Source organism: Limulus polyphemus, unplaced genomic scaffold, assembly GCF_000517525.1.
Source record: "Limulus polyphemus unplaced genomic scaffold, Limulus_polyphemus-2.1.2 Scaffold5472, whole genome shotgun sequence".
Classification (NCBI taxonomy): Eukaryota; Metazoa; Arthropoda; class Merostomata; order Xiphosura; family Limulidae; genus Limulus; species Limulus polyphemus.
In genome coordinates this window covers 9,778-25,352 of record NW_013671082.1, presented here as the reverse complement: position 1 = coordinate 25,352, position 15,575 = coordinate 9,778, and the positions used below count along the sequence as shown (strand labels likewise).

The window sequence follows — 15,575 nt, the reverse complement described above, 5'->3', positions numbered from 1 at the left end:
CCATTTCCATTTGAAAATCCAACACCATTCAAGTGACAGCGCACTTCTGTGGCTTGTGCTTGCCCGCTTTTTAAAATAGGGTCACCCAAAAAAAAGATCTCCCTGTTTAACCAACCTGGTCTTTCCATTAACAATGTTACTCTCATTGGCATTGAAACAGGATTCAAAACTAAAACAGATAGAGAAATAAAAGCTTATTAGATTGCTAATCTAAACATTGTTCAACATTGTGGAATCAATCTAGATCCTAGAATCAGTGATCGCCATTCATTGGTTTCATCTCTGTCAGAAAAATAATTTTTATTCTTTGCTTGTTTTTTTCATGTAATGTGAATGCTGAATTTCCTAAAACTTACTATTTATTTAAGGTAATTTTCCATACCTGTTTTTATAAATTGATTAGCATATCTTTTCCAATCAGTCTCCAGGTGTCACCTTTATTTTACTTAAACACTTAAGTATAGTTTTAAATATACATATATTTAGCCATTTCTAAAGTAAAATATCCCTAACACCTTTCCACATACAATCTCTCCATCGGCTATATTGTACCAGGAAATGAGATGCTTACAACAGTACGTAGAGAAATAGATGAAACATTTCCTGGAATACTGGATGACCTTTACGATGTCACTAAACTCCCCCTATTTTTATTACTCGTTCAATTACACCACCGTTCCCAGTTTGCCCCTGAAGAAGAAAGGTCCACCTTTTGAAAGTGCTCGGATTATAGGGTTTTTATTCATTTTTATAAAGCCATTAAAATGTTCAAAGGCTAAATATTGTAAATTTGTAATTATAATTTGCTTTTAGAAATAAATACTTTGAGCATGCTGAGTTTGAGAAATTAATATCACCATTTTGCTGTGAAAAGGCAGCAAATCAAGTGTGTGAGTATATCAAAAAGGCCAAAGTAAAACAGACTCTTGGGTATAAGGCTTCTAGCTCCATTGGGCTAGTATTCATGTTGATAAGTGCAGTTTCTTACTTATCCTGGCCTGTTGTGCTACTGTTGATATTGAGAATATTAAAAAAACCACTGATTTAAAGCTAAAATTTATTGATTATTGGCAGCTACATTTGTTCATTAATTTTTGGAAATTTGATTACTTAGTATTAATAAGTAATTATAATTTAGGTTTAAAAGTTGATGCTTATGTAAGCGGTTGTGAAAAGCTTTAAAAACAATATGTTGTGTCAGATTAAAGCTAACTGCTTGTTTCAGTGATGTCATTTACTGGTTAGTGGTAGTTAATTATAAATTTAGTATTAATGTATTTTTTTAATTAACTGGCAAGTATGAAACAGTCAGCATAGGTAATTCTTATATAAAACTATATATGTAAGTGTGTACAGCTAAATAGTGAATCGCTGGATTTTATACTTAACACATAGGATGTTTAAGGTGTATCAGATGTGGGTAGTTTTGTATCTTCTATGTTTGAATGTTTATTGAGTTATAGTTTTTGCTTTTTTTTTCATAGTCCCTCTTCCACTTGCCAGTTTTTAGGAGGTTAGTTCTACATTTTTCACCAAAGATAGATTGGGAAAGTGATACTCAAAATACAGTGGTAAGTGTTATTTGTAATTTATTTTGATAATGTTGGCTCTCTTTGAGTAACTAAAATTGTCTGGCTAGTAAAAAGTAGGATCCTTCAATAACCTGCTCAGTAATGTAAAGGTTAAAGGTGCCTCTATAAAGGCTGGTTTCCCCGAGGTAACTTTTACTGCATGTGAATTGATATCACTGAATGTTTTTTGTGTTGCTCTCGAAAATGTCATCTTCCTCATCTCACCTTGTAAACTGTGGGATACTTGCTGCTTGAAATTATAAAACAGTTCTAGCCCCCTCTCAGCCAATTAGGAAGTTACAAACAGGTTATAAAGACTTTTGAGATCATCATTACACCACCTTTTTTTTTTCAATGTTTTCAAGAAGGTGTGGAATGCAAAAAATACTAAGCTTTTAAATGATTTTTATATAGAGAGAGATTTACTTTGGGACTTCAAAAAATATGTAAAGTATACATAAACAATAATTTTAAAGTTGTGTCAAAAATAACATTCCAGCATTGTTAGTGCATGGGACAGTGAACATTTACTATAAGTAACGTTTCCTTAAATTAACTCTCTCTCTTCAGAAATCAAAACTGAGAAGTCATTACTAAATGTAGTACTAACCTGAAAACAAATAATTTTAATTCATAATAAACCATACACACTGTGTAGAAAATGTCTGTTTGTTTATTTTATTGAACTGAAAGCAAATTGTTTCTTTTAGTGCCTACTTGTCAAAGTCAGCATGATGTGCAGGATCAGCCAAAACACTTGGAAGTCACTCCACCATTATTTAAGTGGGATGTGACAAAAATTGCCTTGTGGAAACCAGCCTTAAAATGTATAGTTTATAATAGAGTTATGTAACTTAAAAAAAGGCAAAAGTGGGAGTAAACTAGCAAATCTAATTAATTCTTAGTGTAGTTTTCAAGAGTGTCACAGTAAAAATAAAGTACACTGGGTCCCCATTATACGTTGCATCGCTCTGCATTGTTTCATTATTAGTGTTCATCCATGTATCAAACAATATTGCCTTGTTTCAACGTCGTCGACTACTTTTTCAGGTGTAGTGTTTACTAATTACTACCAATATTTCTGATACAATGTTACCTTATTTCATTACTGGTGTTAAAACATTGTTGGGCTACTTTACCAGGTGTAGTGTTCACCAATTACTGTACAGTATCGTACTACCAACTTGTGTGAAGCACCGTTGCCGTGTTCCATTACTAGAGCATGCCGGTGTTGTCGGACTAGGTTACTGGGTGGAGCGTGATATGTTGTCTACTGGCCAAGATGGCGGAGAATGTAAACATGTTGTGTTTGCGTGCCATTTTCTAAATAACACGATGTTTTTTTAGGCTCAAAAGCAATTACCTAGATAATAAAGTGCCTCTTGCCGAAAAGCTCAGGAAAATAATTATCTTTGGCACTAAACTGTTTAGTCCTTTAATGTTCTTACATGCATGTTTTGCATAGTATATTGTAGTTAAAAAGGTCGTGTTACACCCTTTAAAAAGGTTATTCAAGAGTAGACCGAAATATTTCAGAAATGCATCCCCCCCATAATACACGTAAAGATTGTGTTTCTTAATGTTGTTTCAGATGTACGTCCCACATTCCAGGAATGCATCCCCCCATAATACACGTAAAAATTGTGTTTCTTAATGTTGTTTCAGATGTACGTCCCACATTTCAGAAATGCATCCCCCCCATAATACACGTAAAGATTGTGTTTCTTAATGTTGTTTCAGATGTACGTCCCACATTCCAGGAATGCATCACAACGTATAACAGGGGACCCCCTGTATAAATGTTTAATGACCCATTGAGTTGTGAAAGGTTAAAGATGCTTAATACACTGCACAAAGTTGATGATCAGAGGTTTAATATTGTGGTTACAAAGCAAGACCACTGTTATAAAATGTCAATCACTGTCATCAGTTCATTGTTGTGAAAAACAAGCATCTGTTGATCAGGTATGTGATCTGAACTGCATATGGTTGATTATTCTGCCTGCACTATATTTAGTGATGTCACACAAACCTTTTACTGATTAAACTGATTACTTCAACTTGTTCATGAAACATGGACAAATGTCAGAAAGACGTTGGAATATTTCACTCATGTGTACAACAATCATACAAGTGAAACCAGCCAGTAAGTTGGCCCAAAGTGTCATTAGCAAAATGTCTTGCTGCTTCCAAAACAATGGTATATTTGAGCGTTGAAGCTATGTGCAATGATAATAGTCTGTCTCTATCCAAGTGTTGAAGCTATGTGCTATGATAATAGTCTGTCTCTATCCAAGTGTTGAAGCTATGTGCTATGATAATAGTCTGTCTCTATCCAAGTGTTGAAGCTATGTGCTATGATAATAGTCTATCCCTATCCAAGTGTTTAAGCAATGTGCTATGATAATAGTCTGTCCCTATCCAAGTATCTAAGCAATGTGCTATGATAATAGTCTGTCTCTATCCAAGTGTTGAAGCTATGTGCTATGATAATAGTCTATCCCTATCCAAGTGTTTAAGCAATGTGCTATGATAATAGTCTGTCTCTATCCAAGTGTTTAAGCGGATAGAGACAGACTATTATCATAGCACATAGCTTCAACACTTGGATAGAGACAGACTATTTATCATCCATAGCACAAGTCACTGATCAAATATACCTCACTTTGGTTAAAGAGATCCTGCTGGAAGACGGAATCAGATGCTGTAGTTGCACCTGAATGCTGTTTCTGAGAACAGCCAATTGGAAACAAGACTTCATAAGGCCAACATGTTCACCTAACACCCAGTGAGGGGCATTCTGCTCACAACATTTTTGAGATGTGTTGTATCTTTGTCAAGTGATTAGGTATTCAAGATGCCTCGGGAACAGTTTTTTTCAGAGAAGTGGTCAAGAATACCTTAGACCTTATCAGTATATTGACTTTAAGCATGCAATATTGGTGCCAGGCTGACCTTGTAGTTAGTGGTGACCACACTACATGTTATAGTGAAATGTAATGAACTGTAGGGATGTAAAACCCAGCACTGCCAAATGTTCACAAATAATCATAGGCTGAATAACAATATTCAATATTTTTACATTTCAGATCACATTGCAGGTCATTGCATGCCCAATTTTCATAAAATGTCAGTTGATAGGGTGATTCCTATCATTTTATGGCATTAGTTTTGGTAAAGTATCGTATATTGGAAGTATCATTTGTTTGTTTGTTATCTGTGTCTATACTTTGTAACAGAATGATATAACATAAATTATGGAGTGGTAATTAAAGAGTAGAATTCTCTTAGGACTTGCTGAGTACTGAAAAGCTTATATTATATAGTTTATAATAGAGTAACATGTAAAACATTAAAGGGTGATAATTAGTAATTAGAATTCTCTGATAACTCACAGGATAGTCAAAAGGTTAAAGTTGCCTGTTTAATACATTATATAGCAAAATGTGGTGAATTAATAGCAAGCGTTATCCTTGTTTTCTATACATTGGTTGTTTGCTGTATACAGAACATTAATGTGTTAAATTGAGAGTTATAGAAAAATGATACTTTCTGGTATATTTAAAGAAATAGGCAAAAATGTTGTGATAAATAATATTTCTCATCTGCATGTAGAGAACTTTAAAATATGAAGTGAATACCTGTATGCAGTGTTGTTTTTCAAATGGCATTCTAAACATATTATCATTCAGTTCTTTGTCTTTGATCAAGATTTAACTACTGCATTAAGTCACAAAGAAGAATGTTTGATTTTTATATCTTGTCATTTATATACCAACATTTAGAAGTTTTTTAGATTCCATTGATTTGCCCATGATGTTTCCATTGCTTATTCTTCCACAAAGTCCTACTCACTAGGTAGTAGCAGTTTTGATGATAGATGGTACTATATCTGAACATTTTTATTTGAAACATCACAGGAAACATTTTGGATGTTGTAGTGTTGAATCAAAACAAATTGCATATAAAAGATCTAAATCTTATTGAAAACTGTAAGATGTTGAATAGGATTAAAAGAGCAACATGAAGATAGTTTTAGTTTTCACCCTTAAGATGCATTATGAAGCTATTTTCTCAATTTTCTGATATTGAAAGTTCCTGCATTTCTGAATGAAAAATGCATCAAAGTGAACACTGGGAGTGTAATAATGCCTAAGTTTTGTAGTTATATTCTTGACAATTTATTTGAAAGGAGCTAAATTTTACATGTTTGGGAACTGTTTCTTGCTTTTTGCAACTTTTTGTGATTAGAGATGACTTTATTAAAAATCTTAACAAATGCAGACAAAGAGAGCAGTTGAAGTTCTGAAACATAGTAAATTCACAAAAATTGGTAGAGTATAAATTATTGAGGTTCTGTGATACAAAATTTAACCCTGTTCAGGATTGATGCATTGAGGTTCTGTGATACAAGATTTAACCCTGTTCAGGATCAATGCATTGAGGTTCTGTGAACAAGATTTAACCCTGTTCAGGATCAATGCATTGAGGTTCTGTGACACGAGATTTAACCCTGTTCAGGATCGATGCACTGAGGTTCTGTGATTCGGTGATTTTGAATAATGAAAATAACAAAACAATTCACACACCATTGGATTCCACAGTCAGAAATTAGTAGATTTACACTGCAAGTTCAATAATGTAGGTAATAACTAATGAAAAACAATTACATATTGTACCTGTAACATGACTTTCCTAGTGGAACAATGTTAATGTCAGTGACGGATATCAAATTATCACTTTACCTGGTAACCTGATACTGCGTGACACCTGTGTTAAGGTAAGTGTAATCCCAATAACATCCATCAGTTTCAAACTCATACATGTATATTCATATTATATGGATAAATGAAATGAAAATTATCAACAACCAAATGTTGATAATGAAGTATGAGCTTACCCATGTACCTATGAAAGTATAGGACAAATTTTGTAATCACATTGGTGGTAAACTTGAAATACTGTGATTGACAGGTACATACCGGTAGTAACCTCTGTATGTTCTATGTCATGTCATGATATAATTGATACATTGTTCATACCACTTTTATCACAGATTGTAGCACACATTTTTTTCGTTGTAGCCACACCCAGTGATATGACTTATGACAAACTTGTCAAGACAGCATAGTCTGTTTATGTCCGATGATATGACGTAAAAGCAAGCAGTTGCCAGGAAAATGCATAGGCTGTTTACAATTCCCATCCATCATGTTTTGACTTGCTGTCAGTTCAGATTGGACCAATATATCTATGTATCAGTTTATCCTTTATGTAATCATCACCACAAAGTTTATTGTATGGCCTTATTTAAGAATTTTAAATGGTTTTAAAGCATTGTTTTTTCAAATAGTAAATGCTTCTGGATCCAGTGAAACCGGCCAGACTACAATAGAGCATGATAAGAGGTATCGTTTGATGTATCACTGATCCTTATTGGTCCAGCCAATTTGAACTGAAACCTTGTTTTTGGTTTTCACAGTTGATCGCTGACAAATGGCGGACAATGGGTATAGGGAACTTAGTAATGTTTTTAAAGCCAATTTGCTACTAGTGGGAGTACAGTTGCCTTGAAATAAATCAGGCAAATTCAGCTTGGTCGTGTAGATGTTGTCATTTGTTTTTTGGTGTATAATAATTAGTTTTTTGTTTATATAAGATTTATATGTTCACAACTAAAATTTCACATTCACATATTTCTGTAGCCAGGAATTATAATTCTCTGGGACTCCTTACCTTGATACAATTGTCAGTGCATTTCAGGATGGATGTTCTGAAGTTCTGTGATACAGTTGTTAAATCATTCCAGAATAGATATACTGAGGTTCATGACACAGTTGTTAATCCTTTCCAGAATAGATGTTCTGAGGGTCTGTAATACAGTTGTTAATCCATTTCAGGATAGATGTTCTGAAGTTCTGTGATACAGTTGTTAAATCATTCCAGAATAGATATACTGAGGTTCATGACACAGTTGTTAACCCATTTCAGAATAGATGTTCTGAGGGTGTGTGATACAGTTGTTAATTCTTTCCAGAATAGATATACTGAGGTTCATGACACAGTTGTTAACCCATTTCAGAATAGATGTTCTGAGGGTCTGTGATACAGTTGTTAATCCTTTCCAGAATAGATGTTCTGAGGGTCTGTAATACAGTTGTTAATCCTTTCCAGAATAGATGTTCTCAGTGTCTGTAATACAGTTGTTAATCCTTTCCAGAATAGATGTTCTCAGTGTCTGTAATACAGTTGTTAATCCTTTCCAGAATAGATGTTCTGAGTGTCTGTAATACAGTTGTTAATCCATTTCAGGATAGATGTTCTGAGGGTCTGTGATACAGTTTTTAATCCTTTCCAGAATAGATGTTCTGAGGTTCTGTGATACAGTTGTTAATCCTTTCCAGAATAGATGTTCTGAGGGTCTGTGATACAGTTGTTAATCCTTTCCAGAATAGATGTTCTGAGGGTCTGTAATACAGTTGTTAATCCATTTCAGGATAGATGTTCTGAGGGTCTGTAATACAGTTGTTAACCAATTTCAGGATAGATGTATTGAGGTTCTGTGACATAATTGTTAACCAATTTCAGGATAGATGTATTGAGGTTCTCTGATACAATTGTTAACCAATTTCAGGATAGATGTATTGAGGTTCTGTGACACAATTGTTAACCAATTTCAGGATAGATGTATTGAGGTTCTGTGACACAATTGTTAACCAATTTCAGGATAGATGTATTGAGGTTCTGTGACACAATTGTTAACCAATTTCAGGATAGATGTATTGAGGTTCTGTGACACAATTGTTAACCAATTTCAGGATAGATGTATTGAGGTTCTGTGACACAATTGTTAACCAATTTCAGGATAGACGAAATCTTGAGTTTATGCGTGAGTTAAGAAAACTGTTTGGCTTGATGGTGGCTAGTAAGAGAAAGTACGTAGATCCTTCCGAAGCTCTGGATGTGCTACGTGAAGCATTTCCAAATAGTAGCAGTACAGACAGTCAACAGGTATGTGTTGCCCAAGAACATTTAACAATTATAATAAAGTGTAGAATACCCAGAACTCCATGCACTGTCTATCTTAAATTATCCTGTTTTCTGGTTGAGAATTTAAGTAATCATTAACAGTTTAGATTGTGTGGAATGATTACTTTCCAGCTGATTCTGTTTTATGTGAATTTTATAAGAAAAAATAGAAAAATAATGTATTTTAAAAATATACATAATTTCATGCAAAGAGGTGTTATTGTAAAAAAAAATGCAAATATTTAAGAAATATTTTTACTTAAAACTTTTCAAGTGAAAAAATTAATTAAGATTTTATATTGTGGGTGCATAGGTTTTTATTATTATTGTTTGTTATAAAACATTTCTGTGTGATAATTTTTAAGAGTAGAAAATGAAAAGAAGCTCAATTATGTATATGATTATTTACTCATACCAGCTACATAAATTTGTAGTATTTGTGTGTGTGTGCATTTTAATCTTTAATTTGTGTGCTAATACTTAGCAGTAGTCAGTTGATTTTGTGTACTGTTGAATTATTTAATCTTAACTTGGGAATTAGATACAAGTGTTTTCACGGTACAATTAGAAGGGAAAAATATCATGATTATTAAAAACATACAGGATGGCAACGAAAGTGACATAAAAGTTTTAACATTTTGCACATTTAACTTATTTGTGTTAAAAGTCTTTTAATTTCTGTTGTGTGTAATAAATTTCATTAAATGTGAAGATTTACTGTATTTTGTTTAAACAAAATTTTTTATTCTGTTCTCATTATTCTATAGGATGCTAGTGAATTTACTCACAAGTTATTAGACTGGTTAGAAGATGCTTTCAAACTGGATTCTTCACTGCATCTGGATTCTTGTCAAGAAGAGTGAGTTAAAGAAAAGTTTCTACATTTGTCATCTGAAGCATACCCTGAGATTTACACTGTGTTTTGAGATAGAATGGTTGAAATATTGTTAGAAATATACAGGATGGTCCAAAATTATCTCTCCTATTTTATGATTTAATAATTAACTAACTGAGGAAATACAACCATGTAGTTTTTAACATCTTGTAGCCAACCTCAAACAGTTTTTATTGACAAGTCGGTAGACTTCTATATGTTCACCATTAGTGGCTCTCGGCACGTCTAACTGATATTCGATTTCACTCCACATTAGATGTAACATGCCCACAGTTACGGTGGTGATGGCATCCATTATCCTGGTGTGTGATCCTTAAAATGATCCTAATACTTTTTTCTCCTGTACTGGCATCTGTAATTACTCTAAACCACAGACACTGAGTTGGTCTCTGCAAACCAAATGATGGTTGCCATTTTACGGTGTAATACTACTCACTGGAGAAAAAAAAAAAAACAACAAAAGTTTTTTTAGTTGGTCTACAAGATATTGAAAACTACATGGTTGTATTTCCTTAGTTATTTAATTATTAAATTTAAAACAAGAAAGTTAATTCTGAACCACCCTGTATAATCCCACAGATTGTGATAATATAAACAGAAATGGGTAATTTCAGGATTAAATATTTCATAATGTACAGATTTAGTAAGAACAACAACAAAAGAAGTTGAAATATCAGTTTACATAAGTATTGAATTTACATTATTTTCCTTTTCCACTTGCATGATTTCAGGTCTTTTTGCCATAAAAATGTTCATTTTCCTGTATCATACTTTTTATAACTTTGAGAAACTAATTAATGTAATACAGAACTTATGTTTATTTTGTTAAAGCCAAGCAGCAGTTTAAAACTACCGAAGCTCATGTGAAGTTGTTGATAACGTATGTCAAGTTATATGTTGTGTGCTGGCATGAATATATATCTGTTATCTCAGTACATCACCAACTGATCAGAACTCATCCCAAGTTGTTGATAATGTCTGTCAAGTTATATGTTGTGTGCTGGCATGAATATATATCTGTTATCTCAGTACATCACCAACTGATCAGAACTCATCCCAAGTTGTTGATAATGTCTGCCAAGTTATATGTTGTGTGCTGGTATGTATACTTATATCTCTTTTATTTCAGTGCATCACCAACTGATCAGAATTCATCCCGCTGTCAAAATCCTATGTTAAACCTTTTTTATGGGCACTACAGATCTGAAGGACTTAATGAAGGTGAGTGTTGGTTAGAGGAAAGTGCTTTGTCATATGCTTAACAATATGATTATGATTATAAAGATAGTTTCAGTACAACTGTTGATTTTTTCAGTACATTTAAAATAACTTGATAAATATTTGAATAAAACCATTGGTTTTTGTCATCACATCCAGAACAAAACAATAGAGGAAGTTTCAGTGTAGCAATTGTCTTGTCATCATATTTTAAGACAATACAGTTGTAAAATTTTCAATTTAATAATTTTTTGTCATATTTTAGAACAATACAGTAGTAAAAATGTAATCACCAGTTTGTGTGGGATTGTTGGAAAAATGGGTTTTTGATTATATGTGATTTGATTGTCAGTCATTAATATTTTAAGCAGTTTTCTGGTTATAGGCAATGGAATAAGATGAAAGCATAATTAATAAAATGTCTGTTGTTTCTGGACAATGTGACATTAGCTTGAATTATGAGAAAGGTTTGTTAATTGCTGTTCTTGTATTGGCTTATTTTGTCCTTTTTGATTTTCATAACCCAAATGGTGTGATGCTTGGGACAAAAAGTATGCTGTGTGGTGTAACCTTTGGTAAAATAGGTGTTACTAAACAGTTTCACAGTTTGTCATGAATGCACACCACACAAATATTAAATTGAAAACATAAATTTCTTTCAGCTCTTTTTCTCATTAACTGGGTCAAAATAGTGAGATAGTTTTATTTATTCTGAAGAAATAGTGAATAATGTTACAATTTCTTGAAAGATCAAATCTTGACTGTATTGGCCTTGTAGATTTACTGTTGGCTTGTGAAATTAATCTTTCTCCCAACCAGTTGTACGTACTTGTGTGTTTATAAGTTACACCTTTTATTTTATTTTTTCCTCTGATATCCCGATGCGATATACCCACTTTGAGCAACATTTATGGTAAAACTGTTGACCTGAGACTTCATCCTTTATGATGACCTGAAGGATTTGTTTGATTTTTGCTTTCTTGTTTATGTGACAAACTTGGTATTGTGGTTAGTTATTTTTATGTATGTGCTGTATTATTTGGCGTAGTATGGCCACGTGTTTAAGTTGTTTGACTCACAATTTGTGGCTTGCAGAATCCAAAACTGTCACTGCACCTGCAGTGGGGGTGTTATAATATGATGGTTAGTCATTGGTAAAAAATTAGCCCAAGAGTTGGTAGTTAGTGGCATTAACTAGCTGTCTTCCTCTAGTTTATCACTTCAAAATTAGAGATGGGTAGTGGAGACAGCCTCAAATTGCTTTATGCAAAATTCAGCAAACAAAACTTTTTTAATATTTTGTTTTCTGTTTTATCTGGGTGGGAAGCAAAAACTTCAACCAATTAATTTTATCTCTTTCTATTTTACTGGGTACATCATTTAGAAATGTTCAATATCAGAAATAATTATTTATTAGTAACATTCAACTAGAACACTTAAACACATCATTTAATCTTGTTTACTGTTAAGTGCTAATAATCTGGAAGGTATATATATGTTATTCAAGAACATTTATTGAAATTCCTTCAGGACACACCTTTGAGAATGAAGAGGCATTTGGCCAGTATCCACTTCAAGTTACTGGTTTTTGTGACATCCATGACAGCCTAGAGGCTGCTATGGCACAGGAGATAGAGTCCTGCTATGGAGATTCAGTGACAAATTCTGGGCAAGAAGTAAGAGTAATATATTAAAATATTTATAATAGGTAACATATTTTGTATGATCTTATTTATTCATGTTCAATTTTGAAATGTTAACACAGGTGGTGTGGATCAGTGGTCTCCAACCTTTTTAAACTAACTTTATTGTTAAGGTCTATCATTAAAAATGTTGTTGGATATTGAGTTTATGGAAATACAGCTTTAAATCTGACATGGAGCAATCAGAGCCATGCTGGGAGTCACAAATTTTCAGAATAATGATAAAGTGCATTTCAAAACATTTGAAAATGCAAATGCACACCTTGTTGATTACATATGTTTTATAATTTGCTAATAATGAAGGCTAAATGATAATTCTTGCAACCTACTTACTCAGGTACTGGGGTCAACTGGTTGTAGATCACTAATTGAGATCGTAGAGTAGAAAATCACTTTTATAGATTGGAAAATAATTATTGTTGTTCAAGAGAGAAATTAAATATAAACTTTGGAAGCTTTAATTGAAATTTTCATCGTATGTGATGTAGTATGCAAATACTACATATCTCACTCTGCTAGAGTATACATTTCACATTCACAAATTTTTTTAAATTTCTAACTTATATTCTGGAACATGCTAAATTCTGCCTTCGATATTACTTTATGTAAGCTGTCTGGGACTCAAGGAACTGATGTACTATTTCATGGGATAGTTGCTGTGTATTCTACTTCACTCTGTGTGTGGAGGACTACTTTTTGACTGTCATATGGAGCAGAGACATGTCCACATTTCAGTGTATGTTTTCTGATTGACAAAGAGAAAAATAATGTATATTGTGAATGAAGTTTTGGCACTTTCAGATTTGACTTACTTCAACTTTCGAGAAAGGTAGTTAATTTTTCTGACTCCAGAGTCAGGACATGCTAGTGAAGTCATGTGCATGTCCTAGCCATTATAAGTGCTGATCGTGCACTGTTCAACTTGATTTTCAGTTAAATTAAGAACATCAAACACAGATTAATTCTTTCATTCACATTACAGTAGTGTAGATGATCAGCTGTTTGTGTTCAATGTACGTCAAACAAATAAATTGTTGTATTTTATTTTGATATGGATTTCAACACCATGTTTTGTTTCTCATTTGGACGAGGTAAAATTAGATGACTGTGCCCTAGGTTATATAGATTATCAAAGAGATAATGTATCCATAATAATTAGCCTATTTTCTGAGTTTTTGTCATTTTCTCATTTTCACAGACTCATTTTTGTGGTTACAATTGCTTTGAAACATTAGAAACAAAGACAGTAAACACATAACAAGGCATTTTTCTAAATATAAGAATGTTAACTGGAGGTCATTGAAAGTTTTATGTATGAAATAACTGTATGTTGTTTTATAAAAGTATTTTCAATTGTTACAGTTCTTGAATATGTTATTGCACAGTCTAGCTACATTGTATTTATAATGTTGTAATTACTTCTAGGTTTTAAATTTTAACGTTTGAAAACAGCCTTTCCTAAAAAGTATAGAAAATCAGATGAAATTAAAACAAGTAAAAATCAAAATTATTCTATATATCATACTAGTATAGTGGCATATTTTGCAAATAATGACTTCTCTTAGAAAGAAAGTAACTGAAAGACAAAGTGAAATCACACGACCTGTTTTATGGATCCATTTTTAAAGTTATCTGATGACAAAATAGTTTTGATTCACTGCCGACAGCTTGTATAATAAAAGTAAATTTTGGAAGTAAAGAAAATTAAAAGTTTTACATAATATACCAAAATTATTTTCTTTACAGATTTCACATTCTACATATATTCAGGATGTGTGGTTATATTACACAGTTTTAAGAATATGTCAGAATGTACTTACAGCATGTAGACCAGTATGAAGGAATTGTTAGGTAATTTTTATCAGCATTTTAAAGCTAGTTTGACAACACTCTTATTCAATGTCACAAAATTTTAAATCAACTATCACTATACAGTGCCTGGCACATGAATACGAACACCTCTGAAAACAGTGGTGTTGTCTGAAGTACTCGTAATACTTCCGTGCCAATTATAAACCTAACTGTACTGTGTATGAACCCTTTCAAACAAGGAAAAGATGAAGTTACTAGGCCCTTGTGGGTCTGTTTCTGCTTGTGTTATATTTCAGATTGATATAATCAATGTCAACTCTATGACAAAACTATTCATTTTATTTTGCCAGAGCACTGAGTGTTGAATCATATGCATATCTTATACATTGTATATTTAGTACAAGAATAACTTTCATATAAAAAAGCTTTTTTCTGTAATTTTTCAACTGTTTGTTAATGTTTGGGACTTGAAAGTAGTTTCGATGCATGTTTCTTTGTGTACCTTTTTTTTCAAGAAGTTTTAATTTCATGTAAATATTGTAGAAGATATCTACTAAACCAGTTTAGATGTATTTAGATACCTACTCAACCAGTTTAGGCATACTTAGATACCTTCTCAACCAGTTTAGACGTATTTACATACCTACTCAAAGGTATGTAAATACGTCTAAACTGGTTGAGTAGGTATCTAAATACGTCTAAACTGATTGAGTAGGTATCTAAATACATCTAAACTGGTAGAGTAGGTATGTAAATACATCTAAACTGGTTGAGTAGATATCTAAATACATCTAAACTGGTAGAGTAGGTATGTAAATACATCTAAACTGGTAGAGTAGGTATGTAAATACATCTAAACTGGTTGAGTAGGTATGTAAATACATCTAAACTGGTTGTGTAGGTATGTAAATACATCTAAACTGGTTGAGTAGATATGTAAATATGTCTAAACTGGTTGAGTAGGTTTGTAAATACATCTAAACTGGTTGAGAACTCTACCAGTTTAGATGTATTTAGATATGTACTATACCAGTTTAGATGTATTTAGATATGTACTATACCAGTTTAGATGTATTTAGATATGTACTATACCAGTTTAGATGTATTTAGATACGTACTCAACCAGTTTAGATGTATTTAGATACGTACTCTACCAGTTTAGATGTATTTAGATATGTACTATACCAGTTTAGATGTATTTCGATAACTACTCTACCAGTTTAGATGTATTTAGATATGTACTATACCAGTGTAGATGTATTTAGATAACTACTCAACCAGTTTAGATGTATTTAGATATGTACTCTACCAGTTTAGATGTATTTAGATATGTACTCTACCAGTTTA

General features: G+C 32.6%; 1 protein-coding gene across 1 annotated transcript in view; it reads left to right on the top strand.

Annotated features, from left to right (window-relative positions):
• Positions 1–15,575, top strand: part of LOC106472619 (ubiquitin carboxyl-terminal hydrolase 25-like) — a gene marked incomplete at its 3' end in the record, with an annotated part of 36,568 nt that overhangs the window by 12,064 nt on the left and 8,929 nt on the right. The window contains 5 exon segments of the mRNA XM_013933270.2: positions 1,485–1,571; positions 8,436–8,582; positions 9,368–9,459; positions 10,625–10,716; positions 12,244–12,389. Coding sequence (XP_013788724.1) covers positions 1,485–1,571; positions 8,436–8,582; positions 9,368–9,459; positions 10,625–10,716; positions 12,244–12,389 — 564 coding nt within the window.